This window comes from Mus caroli, chromosome 1 (genome assembly GCF_900094665.2).
Source record: "Mus caroli chromosome 1, CAROLI_EIJ_v1.1, whole genome shotgun sequence".
Taxonomy (NCBI): Eukaryota; Metazoa; Chordata; class Mammalia; order Rodentia; family Muridae; genus Mus; species Mus caroli.
The window spans coordinates 19,282,471-19,303,945 of NC_034570.1; the positions used below are offsets into that span (position 1 = coordinate 19,282,471).

General features: G+C 41.9%; 1 protein-coding gene across 1 annotated transcript in view; it reads left to right on the plus strand.

Moving 5' to 3' along the window:
- The window catches only part of B3gat2 (beta-1,3-glucuronyltransferase 2), an 80,878-nt gene that overhangs the window by 38,089 nt on the left and 21,314 nt on the right, over window positions 1-21,475 (plus strand). The window contains exon 2 of the mRNA XM_021163020.1: window positions 8,260-8,404. Coding sequence (XP_021018679.1) covers window positions 8,260-8,404 — 145 coding nt within the window. The remainder of the gene's footprint in view (window positions 1-8,259; window positions 8,405-21,475) is intronic.

Here is a 21,475-nt window from a genome sequence, read left to right on the forward strand (position 1 = left end):
TCTCTCTCTCTCTCTCTCTCTCTCTCTCTCTCTCTCTCTCTCTCTCTCTCTCTGTGTGTGTGTGTGTGTGTGTGTGTGTGTGTGTGTGTGTGTACAACATCACCCATGTAGAAGTCAGATCTTTCGAGTCTGCTCTCTTCTGCCACCTTGTAGGATCTGAGGATCAAACTCAGGTGGTCAGACCTGCACACATGCACCTCAAACCCACTGATCCTCTCACTGGCACCCCCAACAAACGTTTGTCCTCTGTTCTTGTCCTTCCCATTTGATTGTGACTCTCTTTTAAACACAGCTTGTTGGTTCTACATTGAAATGAGTACATGACACGTGCAGGCCTGTCAAACATTGTTTGGGATGTTAATGACAGAGCACAACTTTATGTACAATGAGGAGGACAAACAGAAGCTAAAGTGATGGCTTAGATATTAAGAGTGCATACAGCTCTTGTAGAACATCCAAGTTCAGTCCCCTCCCATATAGGGCTGCTTTCAGGGGCCTGAAACTTAAGTTCCAAAGAACCTGACTCCCTCTTCTGGACTTCACAGGCACCTGTACTCACATGCATATACCACAGAGAGAGAGAGAGAGAGAGAGAGAGAGAGAGAGAGAGAGAGAGAGAGAGAGAGAGAGAGAGAGCTGTAAAAGGAAATGGTAGCAGAACACGCAGGTCTATGCTTGGTGTCTTAAAGATATAAACCATTCTGATAATGAAAAATAACACATACGTACCAAATTGAACTGGGCTCTCTGTGTATTTGAAAGAGAAAGATATATTTGACCTATCTGAAGTATGTAAGGAGGAAGAGCTTGGACATGCAGTAAATTGGGGTAAGGGCTATATTGTGAAAACCTTGGTAATTGCTCTCTGTGTTTATTTGTTTGATTGTTTGTTTAAAGGTGCAGCTCTCACCAAACTGGTGTGTCAGTTCTATACTGGAGCAGTCAATGCTAAAGTTGACAGAATGTGAACTTCACATAGAAATGCAAAGGACACAGAACCGTGGAAAAACTTCAGAAGTGAAGGAAGCTGTCAGAGGACTGCCACCACATGGTGGCAAATTCACAGAGCTGTGACAGCACTCCAAAAGTCTGGCCTCAAAGTTAATACATGTACAGACAATGGATCCAAGTAGACTTTCTAGAAGCAAACCCACTCAGATGTGTACAACCAACTGTTTTTAGCAAAGGTTCAAAAGTGCTTCAGTTGTACCAGGTACATTTATAGCATATAGATGTCTATAGACAACAGAAAGGAAAAGCCTAATAAGGCATATTAAATCAGCTTTACAGACACTCTGACCTATATACAGGTCAGAAGTGGACCCTAGCCTATATGTGTGATTACTCCTGCTGCAGCAACTTAGAACTCAGTAGACCTTTAAAAAAATCATCATGAAAGTTGATATGAACTAGCACAGGGTAATTGTAAATGATTTAGTATAAAAGTAACAGAAACTATTAAAATAGTCATTTCCCATTCGAGGGAAAACAACATACTAAAACTACCTTTGCCTGGGATGCTTCCCACCCTTAAATCCGTTTAGAACAAGGTGGGTTGTGAACAATGAGTAGAGTTGGAATGATGGAAGATCTAATTACTTCACGCTCAGGGCACGACTTGCATCCCCATCGCGTTTGAAAAATCCTCCAGGCAACCCACTTCTCTTCCGAATAAAATTATTTCTCAGTTTACAATCATTTTTATTGTCACTTTTGATAATTTCTTTAAAATTAGCATGCATTAATAATGAGGATCATAATGACATTGTCAATCATGTGTATCTTTGTACTTCACTCCTAGTCACATATCATTATCCTTCCTTGTTTGCCACACCCTCCCACTGTTGCCCATGTGTCCCTGTTCTTTCTTGTCCTGTCATCCATATGTGTATGTATGTAGAAAGATAGATAGATGATAGATAGATAGATAGATAGATAGATAGATAGATAGATAGATAGATAGATAGATAGATAGATAGATAGAGCAAGCTATACACATATATGTATATATGTATGTATGTATGTATGTATGTATGTATATATTTTGTGGAGCATTCAGTTATGTATCTACATTAAGTTACTTTTCCCATTGCTTACATAGAATATAAGGCAAAGGCAACTTAATACAAGTAAGGGTTTGTTATGGTTCCTGGGGACAATAGAACAAAGCAGGGACATCATGGTAGCAAGAGCTTGAGGCAGCCGATCACACCGCATCCTCTCTCAGGGAGGAGAAGGAAATGAACACTTGGTTCAGCTGATTTGCTCCTTTTCTCTGGAGTCCTTCCCTACAGCACAGGGGAGGCACTGCCTACATTAGAGTGGTTCTTTCTGCTTCAATAATTCTTGTCAAAGTAACCCCAGAAATGTGTTTTAAAGGCAACCCTGATGAAGAACTAATAGGCTTGTTTCCTTGGCAGCTCTAGATAAAGGGTCCTCAAGATAAAGAGTCCTCAGCCTTCCTGATGGCAAGACCCTTTAATACAGCCCCTCATGGTGCAGTGCCCCCCCAACCATAAAATTATTTTATTGCTACTTCAAAGCTGCAATCTTGCTATTGTTATGGATTGTAAGGTAAATATCGGATAGGCGGCGTATCTAACATATGACCCCTGTAAAAGGGTCTTTCAACTCCCCAAAGGGGTCATGACTTTTGGTTGAGAACCACTGTCCTATATCCTGTCATATGAACAGTCAGGTGATTTTGCAAATACTGTCATTGTAGAGCAAGAGTTTGTTATGTCTTCTAGTTCTCTATAACTTCCCCAGATAGTCTATGGACCCCTCCCCTGAACACATCTTCTAACTCCTGCTTCTTCACAACCTATACAGGGACATTTACAGTCTTTACAATTGTTCTCTATACATGTGTTTTTAGTACACCTTTTAAATCCAGAGTTTACCTATGAGAAGAAAAAAACGAAACAAAACAAAACATGGCATTTGTAGTTCTGAGTCTGGCTCATTGAACTTGACAAGACGATCTCTGGTTTCACGTATTTTCTTGTGAATGGCATATAAGTTGTGTTCTTGATACCTCACATTTCTTTATCCATTCATCTGCTGATACACATCTGGACAGACAGCATTGTGAGTAGTGCTACAGTAGGTGTGGTCGGGCAAGTATGCAAGCAGTTTGTTGATGCCAGTCTCTTTGAGTATATGCCTAGGGACTGTATAGCTAGGTCAAAGGGTAGATACATTTTTTAATGTTTTTGAAGATTCTTCATTCTTATTTTTCCAGTATCTTGACTGATTTAAATTCTGAGCAATAGTATATTAGGGTTTTCTTTGTCCCCACCCCACATTTTTGCTAACATTTCCCCATTGTTTGTAGTCATTGTAACTATTGTGAGATGTAATCTCAGTGTAGATTTTTAATTTTATTTATTTATTTTGAGAAATTGTCATCTTTACAGTTCCTCATTACATTTTTGACAATAGATTAACAATGTAAGCTTTAAAAATGTATTATATGACATTGTCCAACCATTAACTGCCTTGTAAAATGTTTATTTATTTTCATGCGCATTGTGTTTTGCATGGATGTGTGTCTGTGTGAGGGAGCCAGATCCCATAGAAGTGGAGCTGCCATGTGGGTCCTGGGAATTGAAGCTGGATCTTCTGGAAGAGCAGCCAGTGTTCATAACTGCTGAGCCATCTCTTGGTATTCATGCCAATACCATGACATCTTTGTCTCTGTATTATAATTTGATATCTGATATTATGATACCAGCCATGTTTTTCCTTCTGATTAGGCTTGCTTTCGCTATCCAGAGTCTTCTGTGTCTATGAATTTAAGCATTGGGTAATTTGGCTCATTGGTGGGGTTGGTTTCGTTTTTTGTTTTTGTTTTTGTTTTCTCTATTCTTATAGAGAATGTGTGGCCTTAGCTAGTCTGAAACTCATTCTGTAAACCATATTGCCCTCCAACTCACAGAGATCCACCAGTATCTGCCCCCCATTCGCTGGGATCTAAGCCTACACCACCATGCCTGGCTTGCAGTCCAGTTGTGACTTTTCATTTCCCCCTGGCTAAGGATGTTAAATGTTTTTCTCATGTATTAATTGTTTCTGCTTTTGAGAACTTCCAGTTCTATTCATTTTCCCACTTATTGATTGGATGAATTGTTTTGGTGTTTAATTTTTTTAGGCCTTTACAGATATTAATCCCTTCTCAGATTTACAGTTGACAAAGATTTTTCTCCCATTCCGTAGGCTTTCTCTTAGTTCTACTGGAAGTGTCTTTCCAGTACAGAAGTTTTTAATTTCATCAGATCCAGTTTGTCAATCCTTGCCACTATTTCCTGAGTGTCTAGAGTCCTCCTCAGAAACTCTTTGCCTGTGCCTATATTGTGAAGTGTTTTCCCTAAATTCTAATCTAACAGTTCTTACGTTTCATTTTCTTGTATTAACAGCTTTGGCCTGTTTTGACCTTCAGTGCAGGGCAGAAGATGTAGACTTGGTGTCATTCTTTTGCATGTCCATATCCAGCACCGAGTCTTTCTTAATGGATTTTTATTATTTTTCAGTTACGTGTATGGATGTGGGGGGGGGGCAGCAGGATACACATGTGAATGCAGTTGCCCAGGGAGACCCAGAGATGTGGAATCTCCTTGAAGGTGAAGTCACATGCAGTTGTGATTCCACTCCTAACCCCTGAGACATCTCTCTAACCCCATTTCTTGAAGTAACACCTCTCTATTTTAATGTAGTTTCCATCTTTGTCAAATGTTGGTGGCTGAGGCTTGGTGAAATTTCTTCTGGGTACTTTTTCCATTTGTCCACATGCTTCACCTTGGTACCAATACCCTGCCATCCTTGTCTCTCTGCATTATAATCTGAGGTCAGGTATTATGACGCTGACCACATCTTTCCTTCTGGTTAGACTGCTTCCACTATCCAGAGCATTCTGTGCTTCCCTGTGAACTTTTGTTTTCTCTTCTCTGTTCCTATGAATAATGTTATTTGGATGGGAATCGTGTTGGGTCTGTAGACATACAGCTGTTGTCATGATGCTAACTCTACCAATCTGTGAGCAGTGAGAGTCTTTACCTCTCTCCAAGTTCTTCCTTCATAATCTTAAAGTTTTCATTACACAGGTTTCACCTGATAGACCTACTCTTTAATTTCTTTTTTAGGTTACTGTGGTGTCTTAGTTAGGTTTTCATTGCTGGGAACAGACACCATGACCAAGGCAGCTCTTATAAAGAACAACATTTGATTGGAGCTGGCTTACAGGTTCTGAGAGCCAGTTCATTATCAATCGAGGCAAGAGCATGGCCGCATCCAGACAGGCATGGCTCAGGAGGAGCTGAGAGTTCTTGATCTAAAACCAGACAGAAGACTGACAAGGCTCATCCCACAGTGACACACTTCCTCCAACAAGGACACACCTCCTAATAGTGCCACTCTCTGTTGGCCAAGCATTCAAACACTGGAGTCTATGGGGGTTAAACCTATTCAAACCGCTATAGTGAGAGTGATTGTGTCCTAATTTCTTTCTGAGCAAGTTCATTATTTCTATATAGAAAAGCTACTAATTTTTCTGTTGATTTTTGTGCTGGGTAGTTTTATGTCAAATTGACACAAGCTAAAGTTATCTGAGAAGAGGGAATCAAAAGTAAGAAAATGCTTCCATAAGATGGGGCTGAAGGCGAGCTTCCAGGGCATTATGATGATGACGATGGTGATGATGATGATGATGATGGTGATGATGATTCCCCAACTACAGGTCCCTTGTTGCTTGCTGTTTGTCATGGCCATTCGGTTCTAGTCAATAGTGGTTCCTTCCTCCTCTGTCTTCCTCTCCTCTTTTTTTTCTCCAACTTCCAGTCCCACCTTTTCCCTCCACTGCCCAATCACAGTCTCTATTCTTTTATTGACCAGTTAGATTGAGAATAAGGTTCACATGGCATTACTTTATGCGATCTGCTCATCAGGGGCAACCACATCTTGAGGAACCAGTATTTTGCATTAGAATACAAGCCGCATCAGATCAACCCACTACAGGTGTCCCTAGCTGGTGGCACTCTTTGGGAAAATTTAAAAACTTTAGGAGGTGGATCCTAACTGTAAGTTCCTGGGAGCTCCCTTGAGGTTTTACTACCCAGCCTTACTTCCTGCTCAAGTCTGCACACAATGTGACTGACCAACCTCCTGCTCATCCACCAGGCCTCCCCTGCCTGATGTCATTTATTTTTACTGTTATGATGGATTCTAACTTTCTGGACCTGTAAGCCAAGATAAAAGTAAGCCCTTTCTCTCTTAAGTCACTTTTGTCAATATATTTTATCATAGAAATGATAAAGGAACTAGATTATGTTATGAATGAAACAGTGTGGTGTTTTAGAGAATGTTTCATGGAATGCTGAGAGGAACATCTAGTGTGCACTCCAACAGAATATCTGGTCCATTTGATCTAGGGTATAATTAACTCCAAAGTTGGCTGTTTTCTGAATGACCTATTTGGTGATAGTTACTGAACCAGTGATTATTATTATGTCTGCCTCTTATGTGTAATAGTACTTGTGTTGCAGAATTGGATGTCAGTGGTTGATACCTGTATTTATAATTGTTATATATTTTATGGGTTATTCTTTCTTTGTCTCCTCTGACCAATTTTTCCTTCTAGTCTACTTCTTTGATATATTGTATGGCTTGGTTTTAATTGTCACCTTTCAGCTTGTCTTGTTTCCCTTTGTTTGGAATATAATTTTCCAACCTTTTGCTTTCAGTTTATCGTTATCTATGACACATTTTTTTGGGCTGTGTTGTTGTTGGTGGTGGTGGTGGTTGGTTGGTTGGTTGGTTTGTTGGTTTGGCTTGGTTTTTGTTTTGTTTCGCTTTTTGTTAGTTTGCTTTGTTTGGTTGGCTGGTTGGTTTTGGCTTTGGTTTTTTTTTCAACCAACCAAACTTCATCTCTTAGGGGGAAATGTTAAATGCATTTACATTAAGCTACTATCATTTACTGATTTGTGTAATAATGCTTTTAAGTTGGTTCAAATATAATTCCTTTACTTTCCCATATCCATCATAAATTTTTATAAAATTTGTGAAAGGACGATTAATTTCTTCTGGGTTTTCATTTGTTTCTCGTATTGTTCTCATGAAATTTATTATAACACAAGCTCTTGTTTGTGTTTCCTTCCTCTCTGCATATAATTCCCTTAAGTTTATTCTGGAGTATGTTGTCACCTTAGGTTGTTTATTTGTGCTTATCTTAGAAGGTCTTTATTTCCTCGTCACTTTTGAAAGATAACTTTGCTGGGTATAAAAATCTTAGTTGTCAGGGTTGTTTACTTTCAAGACTTGAAGTACATCCTTACATGCTTCTGTAGCAGTTAGGGCTTCTGCTCTGAGGCAAGAAGAATTTGCCCTTGTGAGTTGTCATTTTCCTCTTGCAAGTTTTAACATTGTTTCCTTGCTCTGAAATCTTTTTTTTTTTTTTTTTTTTTTTTTTTTTTTTTTTTTTTTTTTTTTTTTTTTTTTTTTTTTTTTTTTTTTTTTTTTTGCACAGTTCTCACTATGTTACCCTGGTTAGCCTGGAACTCTTTACTTACACCAGGCTTGCCTTGAATACTGAGATCTGTCTGCCTCTGCCTCCCAGCCAAGGTATATGTCTATAGAAATGAAAAGTTTGGAGAAAGTCATTCTGAATGACCTCACTTACTGAACCATGAAATTTCCTAGGGAATAAAATGACTCACTTTAAAAAAACAAACAAACAAAAACAAAAACAAAAAACCAGGGAGTTAATTCTTTCTTAAATAGATTCAATCTGGAGACAAATGAGAAGCATTCAATATTACAGGTTGGCTTCAAATAAGTGATATTGGGGCACTGACACCTAGTTTGTTTGTTTGTTTGTTTGTTTGTTTCTTTCTTTCTTTCTTTCTTTCTTTCTTTCTTTCTTTCTTTCTTTCTTTCTTTCTAAAGACAGGGTCTATGGAGCTCTGATTATATAGACCTGGCCTCAAATATAGAGAGATCCACCTGCCTCTGCCTCTCAAGTGCTAGGACTAAAGGCATGCACTACTATGCCTTTGTTTCTCTTTAAGTCTTGGGCCCTCTGTATGAACAGTGAGGCTAAAGACACGGAGAAAGTCAAAATGACAGTGAACTGGGGACAGGGGGGGTGGAAGGGAAGTGGATATTCCCTTTGGAAACCTTAAAATTTTGAAACCATAGGAACTTCATTGTTTACATGGATCACTGCATATTAATAAAAGTTACTCTCATCTCTTTTCCCTTTTGTAGATGAGGACCACCCGCAAGGTTTCTGTCTGGCCTGTGGGACTAGTTGGTGGGCGACGCTATGAACGTCCGTTGGTAAAAAATGGCAAAGTTGTTGGCTGGTACACCGGATGGAGAGAAGACAGGCCTTTTGCCATTGACATGGCTGGTGAGCAGAATGCATGGGACATTTGTCCCTGTTGGATGGGGCCTAGAAGAAACTGGGAAAGACCAATTTGCATAAAACCCTTAAGTGTACCTCATTCATCAGAGGAAATATTAATATTCAAAATAGGTTATTTGATGGTTCAAGTTGAAGTTGATTTTAGAAGTGGTTAGAAAATACTCTCTACACTTTTGTCTAACAAAGTTTATACATCAGTATTGGGTTGGGCATATGGGGTTTAGAGATAATGGAACCATAGCTCCCACCTCTGTGTAGTCTATTAGCTAAAACCTTTTGGTGCCTCTGTCTAGGAAGATGATATATTAAATATGTCATGTCGAGTGACAATTTTGGTAATAAATTAAACTTGACAAGTCATTTTAATGTTTATTGATAAATTTAGTGGTTTACTAATATATTTAAAAGCTAAAACATAAAATTGGGTTCTGGTTTTCCATACATCCATTATTTTTTTAAGAGAACTATCTTTTAAAGTTTTCATTTCCTGACCAACCAACTGAATTGAATTAGACCCATGTGGACCACAAAGTTTTCAAACACTGCTTTGTCAAAAAGAGATTCATTTTCTGTGGGCTCTAGAAAGTGATGCTCTTGATTGCTGTGGAAGGATGGGATGTGAAACCTGAGGGTTAGAGGGAAAATGATTGCTACCATCTATAACTGACAAGGTGAAGAGAAAGCTTTCAGAATTGATTGCATCCATCACCAGCACTGTCTTGTCAGCTTGGGCTCTCTCACTTCTTTCATGTGTATTTCTCAACCACAGTCAGAGACTCTCTGCTCTGATGGTGAGAATACTATGCTCTAAACTGGACTTGCCACCCTTATTCTGAAACTATAAATCTTGAGGCAATAAGATTGTAAAAAATAGGAACAAAGTATCCACACTTTGGTCTTCCTTCTTCTTGAGTTTCATGTGTTTTGCAAATTGTATCCTGGGTATTCTAAGTTTCTGGGCTAATATCCACTTATCAGTGAGTGCATACCATGTGTGTTCTTTTGTGATTGGGTTACCTCACTCAGGATGATATCTTCCAAATACATCCATTTGCCTAAGAATTTCAAAAATTCATCATTTTTAATAGTTGAGTAGTACTCCATTGTGTAAATGTACCACATTTTCTGTATCCATTCCTCTGTTGAGGGACATCTGGGTTCTTTCCAGTTCTGGCTATTATAAATAAGGCTGCTAAGAACATAGTGGAGCATGTGTCCTTCTTACCAGTTGGGACATCTGGATATATGCCCAGGAGAGGTATTGCTGGATCTTCTGGTAGTACTATGTCCAGTTTTCTGAGGAACCGACAGACTGATTTCCAGAGTGGTTGTACCAGCTTGCAATCCCACCAGCAATGGAGGAATGTTCCTCTTCTCCACATCCCTGCCAGCATCTGCTGTCACCTGAATTTTTGATCTTAGCTATTCTGACTGGTGTGAGGTGGAAACTGAGGGTTGTTTTGATTTGCATTTCCCTGATGATTAAGGATGTTGTACATTTTTTCAGGTGCTTCTCAGCCCTTCAGTATTCCTCAGTTGAGAATTCTTTGTTTAGCTCTGTACCCCATTTTTTAATAGGGTTATTTGATTTTCTGAAGTCCAGCTTCTTGAGTTCTTTGAATATATTGAATATTAGTCCCTTATCTGATTTAGGATTGCTAAAGATCCTTTCCCAATCTGTAGGTGGCCTTTTTGTCTTATTGACAGTATCTTTTGCCTTACAGAAACTTTGCAATTTTATGAGGTTCCATTTGTTGATTCTCGATCTTACAGCATAAGCCATTGCTGTTCTGTTCAGGAGTTTTTCCCCTGTGCCCATATCTTAGTGTGGATACTTCCATTCCTTCTTAGAATGGGGAAAAAAATACCGATGGAAGGAGTTACAGAGACAAAGTTCGGAGCTAAGATGGAAGGAAGGACCATCCAGAGACTGCCCCACCCAGGGATCCATCCCATAAACAACTACCAAACCCAGACACTATTGCATGTGCCAGAAAGATTTTGCTGACAGGACCCTGATACAGCTATCTCTTGTGAGGCTCTGCCAGTGCCTGACAAATATAGAAGTGGATGCTCACAGTCATCTATTGGATGGAACACAGGGCCCCCAGTGAATGAGCTAGAGAAAGTACCCAAGGAGCTAAAGGGATCTGCAACCCAATAGGAGGAACAACAATATGAACTAACCAGTACACCCCAGAACTTGTGTCTCTAGGTGCATATGTAGCAGAGGATGGCCTAGTCGGCCATCAATGGGAGGATATGTCCTTGGTCTTGCAAAGATTATATGCCCCAGGACAGGGGAATGCCAGGCCAGGAAGTGGGAGTGGGTGGGTTGGGGAGCAGGGCAGGGGAGGGTATAGGGGACTTTCGGGATAACAGTTGAAATGTAAATGAAGAAAATAGCTAATAAAAAATCCGAAAAAAACAGATTGTAAAGAATACTAGAAGTTGAGAATGAAACACTCAATAGCTACCATGGTGTATCTATCTCAATGCATCATGGGAAAAGACAAATGAGTTTTGAGCCTCATTTTACAGACTACAAAAGAACATAGACTTGAGGATATTTGCCATGGTCTCTGGAACCTTGGCTAGTCTAGATCTCTTGTTCCTGCCCCATGGCCCAAATTCACTGTCCATATTTTTAGGTTTTAGTTTTTAAAGCCCCAGAGCTGTGCTGGCACCTCATTTAGCTGGAGCAGCTAAGAGGTAGGTTCTCTCCATGCATGGGAGAACCCATTGCTTCTTTTTTTTTTTAAATAAAAATGTTGAGAACTCTATCTATTTCATTCTCAACCTTCCTTTGCCCCCTCCAGCTCCTCCAGTGGCCCCCAATTCCTGACCTCTTTAATTATTACTCGTACATGTATATACATGTTTGTGTGTGTGTGTGTGTGTGTGTGTGTGTGTGTGTGTGTGTACATGTATATATAACCTACTGAGTGCCTTTAGCATTGCTCATATGTACATGTGTCCTAGGCTGAGCAGCTTCTCCATACAGTAATCTAATTCTCCCTCTCAGAAGCCAATGATTACCTGTGGGTGGGGCCACATGCAATTCTTTGTCCACATTAGCTTGTCAATGATGTTGTTCCTACATTGGCCTTGTTTAGTCAACTATGCTGTTGAGAGTTCATGGGTACACTTCCCCTGTCATGTCTAGGGAACACTAACTGCAGGCATCCTGGGTCTTTGGCTCTAATGCTCCTTTCACCTCCTCTTCTGCGATTCTCTTAGGTGTAGGGTTACACTGTAGTTGTATCATTTGGGGTTAGGCATCCCATAGTCAGTTATTGATCCTAGGGGTTTTTCCCATCCAGTCTCATCCATGGCTCTGAAAATTCAAGCCTAAAACATCATGAGTGTTTGAAAAACTAAACATCTTTTTTGACTATGATGTAAGCTAAAGCAGTCAACTTGGAGAAACCATGAAAAGTCCCTCCATTTCTCTGGAATGCAGTGTCCTCCTATGGTGAGAAAGGGGGTTACATGAGAGTCCCACTGCCTGCCTGTCCTAGTGCCACACCTTGGTAAACACAGAGAGAGGCTTACATGCTGGACAGCCAAGTGACAATTCACCACCACTGGGAGAGAAGACAGCTGACATACGGTCATTTGGTCCTGAACATCCATGAATCTTATCTCATGACCATCCCCAGACAGCTTCCAGGATGCACACTACCTTGCATGAGCAGTTTGGTGAGGGCAGCTTGGATAATTTCTAGCATTCGTTTCCAAATTTATTTTTCTGAAATACAAGGAAGACATGCAGGCTTATGCACTGGGGACTTTCATTGCAAGACCTGAGAGATATTTTCACTGCTAAAATTCTATGGAAATCTCTTCCTGTGACAGGACTACTGTTTGGACTTTTCTGCCCATTTCAGTACATTTCTAAACCACAATGAAGCATGCATATCATAAATTTGTCTGATCTAACTGTTGTTTTGGAATTCTTACTTAAAATAGGTATACGTTGTCACCTTCAAGAAAACTTCACTCCCCACTTAAATTTGCTATGTATCTTAGTTTTCAATAAATTATTGATATTTCTGGAAGCCTAAAAATGTGGGTAATCTTGTTGGCAAGATAATGAGTCTGGGTTTGAAGAAGTCTGCTCTCATTCTGAAACTTTAAAATGCTCATCTTGGTTTAGACTTTACTTGTACAGTCTCCATAGAAATGGGGAGAAGTGGGCATGTACCCAAAAGATTTTCTAACATATAACAAGGACACATGCTCCATTAGGTTCATAACAGCCTGATTTATAATAGTCAGAAGCTAGAAAGAACCCAGATGTCCCTCAACAGAGGAATGGATATAGAAAATGTGGTACATTCACACAATGGAGTACTACTCAACTATTAAAAATGATGAATTCATTAAATTCTTAGGCAAATGGATGGAAGTAGATAATATCATCCTGAGTGAGGTAACCCAATCACAAAAGAACACACATGGTGGTATGCACTCACTCTTAAGTGGATATTTGCCCAAAAGCTCCAAATACCCAAGATACAATTCACAGACCACAAGAAGCTCAAGAAGAAGGAAGACCAAAGTGTGGGTGCTTCTGTCCTTCTTAGGGAAACAAAATACTCACAGGAGCAAATATAGAGGAAAAGTATAGAACAGAGACTGAAGGAAAGGCCATCCAGAGACTGTCCCACCTGGCAATTCATCCCAGATACCAAACCCCAACACTATTGTGGATGTCAAGAAATGCTTGCTGACAGGAGCCTGATATAGCCGTCTCCTTAGAGGTTCTGCCAAAGCCTTTTAAATACAGAGGTGGATGCCCACAGCCATCCATTGGACTGAGCACAGGGTCCCTAGTGGAGGAGTTAGAGAAAGGACTGAAGGAGCTGAAAAGTTTTGCAACCCCATAGGAAGAACAACAATATCAACCAAGCAGACCCCCCCCCAGAGCTCCCAGAGATTAGGCCACCAACCAAGGAATACACATGGCTCCAGCTGCATATGTAGCAAAGGATGGCCTTGTCAGGCATCAGTGGAAGGAGAGGGCCTTGGTCCTATGAAAGCTCAATAGATGTCCCAATGTAGGGGAATTGAGGGTAAGGAAACAGAGGTGGGTGGATGGGTGGAGGAACACCCTCATAGAAGCAGGGGGAGGGGGAGGGGATAGGAAGTTTCTGGGAGGGAGGGAAACTGGGAAAGAAGATAACATTTGAAATGTAAATAAAGAAATTATCCAACAAAAAAAATGGGAAAAATAAAAAGAAACAGGGAGAAGAACTCTCAGGTCCTTAGGCCCATGAATTAGGTACTTTCTTCCTCATTTTCATGTTAGTATGGAGAGGGAGGGGAGAAAGAAAGGGAAGGGGAGAGTGAATGAATGAATGAATGAATGAATGGATGGATGGATGGATGAATATGAGAATGAATGAATGAATATGAGAATGATGAGAATGAATGAATGAATGAATATGAGAATGATGAGAATGAATGAATGAATATGAGAATGAATGAAATAATTAATTAATATGAGAATGATGGGAATGAATGAATGAATGAATGAATATGAGAATGAATGAATGGCTATGAGAATGGATGAATAAGTGTGCGTGAATGATAATCTCTAAAGTGGGAGAAGGAAGCCAGAAGCTGCATCCTGCAGAGAGCATGGTGTTCAGTGGCTCCATGGCAGTTGTTTATGACAATGTTTTGCACTTCGGGTACTTCGGGTATCTCTAGTATTTATCAGGCTGACTGAGAAGACATACAGCGCGTAATCACTGAGGACTATATTGCTGTTGCTCCTGAGCGTGGCCAGCAGCAGTGCTCAGAACCCAGCATGCTGGTGTTTTGGTGAAGCCACAGCATAGCCCAGCACTGAAGCTCCTGTAAATATCAGATATAGAGGAGAGATGCGCCTGCCTGCCTCGTGTCCTACATACAGCCTTCAGACTGTCTTCTGGTGTCGCATTGGACCTTCCTGATGCTGAAAATCTGTCAGATAACATAAGACACTGCTTTGAAGCTTTCCTGTGTGCGTGATGTTAGACAGAAGCAGACGTGGCATGATATTTTCTTGAAGGTGACACAGTATTACTATTTTAAAGGAAAGGATTTGCTCTATGGGACATTTTTAAAACTCTCTAATCATTACCCCTTAAGTTAATATCCCTATGAGATGGAGAGGAAGCGTTGCAGGAGGCCGACCTGTGGCTTGCTGTTGGCTTTGGGTATACACTGATCTGCCAAGACAATGGGAACCCTGGAGTATTCTACAGGGTTGTGCCTGAGGCTTCTATTCCCAGAATAACTCTGGCATCTGACAACTGACTCAAACAGGCAGTCCACGCAGCATTTTAGGTCTGCTCTGTGGGCAGGGAATTACTTTCAAGTGACAGCCTCATTTCGGCCACTTCTGCGGAAATGTCAGTAACAAACATTGCTTGAAAGAGCTGAGCTGAAGGTAATTTGAAGCCACTCCAGGGGATCCAGATTTGCTTAAATTCAGAACTTAATGCTGAGAGCCTTATATTGAATTATACATATATGTTATATTAAAGTGTCTATATTTCATTTTGATATTAAAATGTCTCCATAAAGTATATTTTGATCATGTTTATGTTGACTTTACATTACCTTAGCATTAACTCCAGGAAGCAGCAAGGTGGACATTGTACTCGGTTAATAACGGCATGAACAGTTTCTGGGTGAGTGTCTGACATGCAGTGGATACTCTCTTCTGATAAAAACACCAAACTGAATGTACCACATTTCTGATACTAATCAGCTAAGGCTGGTGCATATTCTATAAATTTGAGCGTTTCAGACAGACACACAAGCCCCACTTTGGGATTCCTAGACCAATTATGGCTTCTGAGACTCCATTGTACTGATGTGTTCATATACAAAACCAGAGGCCCGTTAAGTGATATCCCAGTCACTTTTGATGCTTTAGATATTTCATGACTGACACAAAATGAGATGTGATCATGAAGTGTTTCTCACATGTGGCTTTCCAGGTACATCTTCCTGATGCCTGAAAGTCCAACCGCCATGGGAACATGAAATCCCTGAGAAAGGACTCCTTCATTCAGGGAACATGTCCTTTCAGAGCTGGGGTTGTATCCTGGGAGACAGAACCAGGGAAAATGGTAGAGGAAAGAAGGGACAGAGAAATAGATTGTGCGTCTGGTTGTAAAATACCACAGGCGTCACAGGCTGTAGGTGATGCTGAATGCAGCGTCAGGAGCACGGGCAGTATGGAAGACAGGAGTACACAGGGGCGACACCCAGTAAGAACAAACTGTCATCAAAATGGAGGAAAGTTGGTTTCCAGTAGAGCAGACAGAATGTTTTATGTGAAGAGCATAGAGGTTTGGGGAGAGTAGGAACATCAAGGGTGTTGTGGGTATATGAAGCCAAAAGGCCTACAAGAAGAGGCTCCTGGGAGAGGTTAGGATAGAATGACTCCTGAGATTCCATCAACGCTAGGTGTGTTATTTGGGCAAGTTCTGGTTTTAGGAACTGGAGTTATTAGACACTAAACCTCTGTTCACAGTGTAGTTTCTGTTGACACAACTTTTTCTAACCATTAGGCTTCATCATCTAACCAAGTGGCAGGGCATTTAGTCTCTGGGGCCCATCCTAGACCTTTGGGGGAAGTGGGTTGATAATGGGTGTGGGACTGGAAGGGCCAAGGGTGACCAAGAGGTAAGAGAAAGGTGGTGTCAGTTTCAGAAGCCAGAGAGTATTATCTATTTCTCACCCCACCTCTATGTGTTCATCTCCCTCCCTCTCCCCCTCCCTCTCTCTCCCTCTTTCCCTCTCTTCTCTCTCTCTCTCAGGTGGCCATGGTAGAACATGCATGTAATCCTATTGTTTGGAAGATAGAGTCAGAAGGCTCAGGAGTTCAAGGTCAACTTTGACTATGTGGCAAGTTTGAGGCTGGTCTGACCTATGTCAAACACTGTCTCAGATAGTAGGGGGTGAGGGTATAGGAGGGACAGAAAGAGGGAAGGGAAAGTTTTGAAAGTTCCAATGGAAAGGAAATTAGGGTGGTAGACACAAGGATATGTGATGGACTAGTTCTCCTAGTTGAAAACTTTTACTTCTGGATGAAGGATGACATTAGTTAAAATAATAATAATTAATAATAATAATAATAGTGATCTAAGCAGACCTTCTGGAAAGCAGAAGGTCTGGCTGTCAAGGTGGGGGTGGGGGTCACCAGATGAGTGATAAAGTGTCATCTGTCCCTTGTCCACACCGATTGAGCAGCACACTCAGCATTTTAGACAGTTCATGACTGACGAAAACGTGATGAGACCATGAAGTGTTTCTCACATGTGACTTACCAAGAGTGTCTTCCTAGATGCTTGCAGTTCTCTGAATTCCCTGCCTGGAGTTCAGTGGTCACAAGTGTGTGAAAGCCAGGAAAAGGGGGCCTTGGTTTAGGGAGAATAGAGCTGTCTGAGATTATATCCAGGGGACAGTCACCTCACTTGGCCACAGAAGGGGTTGGGGGAGGAGCCAGGGAAGATTGAACCAGCAGAGAGGATAGACCAAGGAAGGGAGAGATCACAAGACCCAACTCAATTGGTAGCATGCAATAGGAAATATATTTGGGGCTAAATTTAGTGTACACAGAGCGTCTGTTTCATCAGATTCAGGACAGATGTGGTAGAAGAGGTGGCACTTGAGAGTGACCTTATTCTGCTGGCTTGGAGCAAACAGGGATCAGTCTCAATGGGATGCATCTTGGGAGCAACAGATGGGGAAAGGCAACAGGGGTCAAACCATGAGGACTTAGTGATGGTGCGGTACAATGCCCTGTGGTTAGTGGAGAGTCTGAAATGCTTCAAATAGGCAACTTGTGTTATTAGACATATATTTGCAGCCACATCAGCAGACACAGTGTGAACGTTGGCTGTGGCTGGGGGCTCTGCAGCTCTCTGGGTAGGAGAGAGATGAGGACAGGGTAGGAGGTAAGAGGTGAGAGGTGGCCTTCAATGCCCAGTCATCAGGGATATAACATTCTAAGGAGCCATTTCATTTTACTGTCATAAATCAGCAGACATGTAGATTGTAGCACTTTTTCTGTATGTGTCCCAGTGGTAACTGATGTGTTAAACTGAAGTTTGCTTTAGCTTTAACTGATGTGGTTTGTATTATCTTTTAAGTTGTAATGTTTTTATTGTTTGGGGTGGGGTTGTTTTGTTTGTTTGTTGAGATGTTTGTTTTGTACACCTTGGCTGAGAGCCATCTGGGATCAAATGGCCACCAAAGCCAGAGGAGCCATCACACCAAGACATTTACTTGCTTGCTGTGTAGAAATGGTTGCAAGAATATACGATGGCTTCCTTGTTCCTTTGGGGCCATTTGTCATCCAAGCATGCTGTTTTCCACGCATGAAAGCCCTGTAAGGTTTAGAAAGTCCCAGAATGTCCTCAGAGTGGCTTCATGTGTGTTGTGGTGTCTACTAGCCCAGGCTTTGGTCTTGGGTTGGTGTGATGTGGCTGTCACTGGAGTTGTGTGTGTGTGGTAGGGGATCTCTAGGAGAAAACTTCAGCTCAGAGCAGGGTAGCGGCAAAGCGTTCCTGTGATCGGCAGCCGGCTGCTCGTTTCTTGCCCATTTGCAGCTAAGATGCTCTATAGAGATGTTCACAGGGAACTTCAGCTCCCAGGGCACTTCAGTCATTGACTGTGTGGAGTAAAAATGGGTAACCAGCTCCATGCAACTGGGAGCTCACAATCAGGGAAACTCTCTCTGGTGCAGCTGGTGAGGGGGCAGGGCAAGGCAGTAGAGGAGGGGCAGGGAGCAGGTTCCAGCGTGCATGTACCACTTCAATTCCAGCTGCTCTGTTTATATAGTAGAAGATCAGAAGATCCCTCGAGATATTGATACAATAAACCATTTCTTCAAAACTAAGGATACGGGAAACCTATATTTTTCGTTATGTCTTTGAAATCCAGCCAACTCAATAATTACGCATTACTTGCTGAACATCTAGCAGGCATTCGTCAGTCCCTGTGTGCATTCTCACTTTTAATCCACTCAACAGTTTGCTACTTGTCTTCCTCATTTCAGCACACAGACCTAATACTTAGACGTGATCGGTAACTTGTATGGGGATTAAGCGATTAAGAGCTGGGAATTAGTTATGCCCATGTGGCTACAGAGGCAACCTTCCCACTTTGTTTCAAATCCCATATCTCTGCTTACAGCCATGGGACCCCAGTCTTTGATGTCTGGGCCTCCATCTTCTTTCTCTGCAGAGCAGAGAAAATGAAATTCTTAAGGTGTAACATACAAGCACCCAGCAGAACACTGTAAATACTCAAAGGCTGTAATGTGTCTTAACCAAGAAAGAATGTGACTCAGAGGTCAGCTGATTTTAGATGAATCCGGTTAGCGCTTTGATTAATACAGCAGTCGGATCCAGGCAGGCAGCCGTGGATAGGCGGGTCACTGACCTCCAGGTCCCACTTGGACATCAGCAGGCAGCACATGGTAAAGATCTAACCCAGAAACACAGTCTGCTTCCTGATCTATCGATGAGGGTCATAACCCCTGCCCTCTGGGTGATGGGAAGTTCAGATGAGAATGTGTGCTCAGATGTGCCTGCTGTTACGTGAATGTCGGGACCTATACCTGCATTTGGCTATTTCAATTCAGTCCAAAGTTGGTAACTCTAGAGCATGCAAACTCCACTTTAGACCTCATTTTTCTGCTGGCTGGTGGATCTTGCTCACTACCATTCTTGCTCAGCATGCAGGCTGGCACGCTGAGATAAATGTTGGCCCCAGCTTTTAGATGAAACACCCCAAGAAGAGAGTGATCAATGAGAGAAGAGAACCATAAAAGATCATTAAAGAGCTGTTCAGAAGCACGTATGTGTTCATTTTTATAATTTCCCAGCTGAGTGAGCCAACCAAGCAAAAGCACTCAAGCTTCCAAAAGCAAAGGCCATTTGTAACGTTTAGATCCATAAGATGTCTGTCTGATGCCCCTGCCCCTGTGAATGGTCGGTGGAATCCAGCTGCCTCTGTGATTGGTCGGTGGAATCCAGGCATACATTTGGTTGCTGGATGTACTCATAACCTGTGGGGAAAGAGTTAAAAGAATTATCCCTCTTTTCATTTTTTTTCTTTCTACTTGAGTCACAGAAAGAAATGTTGATCACTCCATCACCCTCATTTTACAGAGAACATCTGCAGATACAGCTCAGATCTGTTAAAGAGGTATAACAATTATTCATGTAAATAATTAGAATTAAGATTGTTCTCTCCGGTTAAACCAAGAGCTGGCACGGATGCCAGCTTTTCTTTGGAACATGGATTGGTTGCTGTGGCTACTATGCTTCTCTCTGCACTGGCTTAAGAAGTTAAATTTAGGCAGTGATCTCTTGGCTCCAAGACCACCCCGACACCCTGGTCCCTCATTCCAAGCACAGTAGCCACCACCAACTACCAGGGTTAGCCATTGCTGCCCTTTGTTATTGGATGGCCCGGTCATCGAGAGTGGCATGCGCTACCCTCAGCCCAAGGGTAGGATGTCTCCCTGCCTTCCTGTATTTGCCGGCCAATTTCTAGTTCCTTGTACAAGGCTCATCGTGGATGCAGTAATGGCTTTCTCTGGGTGATTTTTCCTGACCTTAGCCTCTGGAATCCTACACTTATTTATGTGTCCACAAGGTGGCGCACATGTCACTGTTCTCCTGACCTCAGCTAAGAAGGGCCCCAGCCTCTACTCCCTGTGTCTCCAGGTGAAGCTTCAGTTCCTGGAAGTAGCAGTTGAAGTGTTTACTGAATTCATTAATTTTAACTCTTCTCCCTTCTCCGCTTTAAGGAGTTTATCAAAATGAAGAGTTAATGCCCTGTTATTGGTTCTGAGACGACACTGCCATTGTTTCCTTACAAGGAAATTTAAACAGGAAAGATGCTGAGCTAGATTGCGGAACGCACCAAGCATGGTCTGGTCCACGGGTCCTCATTGGGCTACACATCAAAATCACCAATATGCTCGCCTCTCATTGGTTAGGGCAGGAGCCAGGTGCTGGTGTGGGAGCTGGTGTTCGTATTTTATTGTCTTGAGGTAGTTATGGGATGGCACCCGGGGTAAGAATAGGACGAATAGGTGACCGGGAGCTATAACTATGTTTCTCTCCTGTTATTCATAACTTGTTCTGGGGTTACAGCCTCACCTGATGCTGTCCAGGCCCTGCCCGAGCCATTCTGAGGGTGTCAGGCAGGAAGGCCTCATTACCAAGCCTGGGGTGCACAGTGGAGTTATTGATGCAAACCTCCCTTTACTGGACCAGCAAAAGGGGAACTGAGGCAATCTCCACTTAAGCTGTTGGCTTCTCAGTAATTAGGGTAACATGGCTCCTCTCCAGCGCCTGTCTCCATTAAGAATATATGAGGATCCATTTGAAATATGTATGATTTTTTTAATTGGCACAGAATTATGTGTATTTGTGGGGTAAGGTACCATATATGTCAAATGCATCACAGCTAAGTCAGAGTAATTAGCATATTCATCCCTTGGGAGATCATTTGTGGTGGGATGTGATGAATGAGATGACCCCCATAGTATAGTCTTGGGCATCTGAATGCTTGAATCTCCAGTTAGTTGCACTGTTTAGGGAAGAATTGGTGGTGAGGCTTTAGGGGAAGTGAGTCATTGACAGGCACATTTTGAAGTTTCAAAGCGACTGTGTAACAATCCCGGTGTCCCTCTGTGCTTCCTACATATAGCTTCCTACTCATGGTTTGAACTCTGAGCTGTTATGGTGCCACACCTACCACCTGCTCCCACAATTCCCTGCCATGGTGGATACTAATCCTTTGGGACCATAAGCCCAAGTAAACTCTTTCTTCTGTAGATGCCTTGGTGTTTTATCACAGTAATAAAAAAAAAAGTGCCTGTCTTAGTTAGGGTTTTACTGCTGTGAACAGACACCATGACCAAGGCAAGTCTTATAAAAAACAACATTTAATTGGGGCTGGCTTACAGGTTCAGAGGTTCAGTCCATTATCATCAANGTGGGAGCATGGCAGTATCCAGGCAGGCATGGT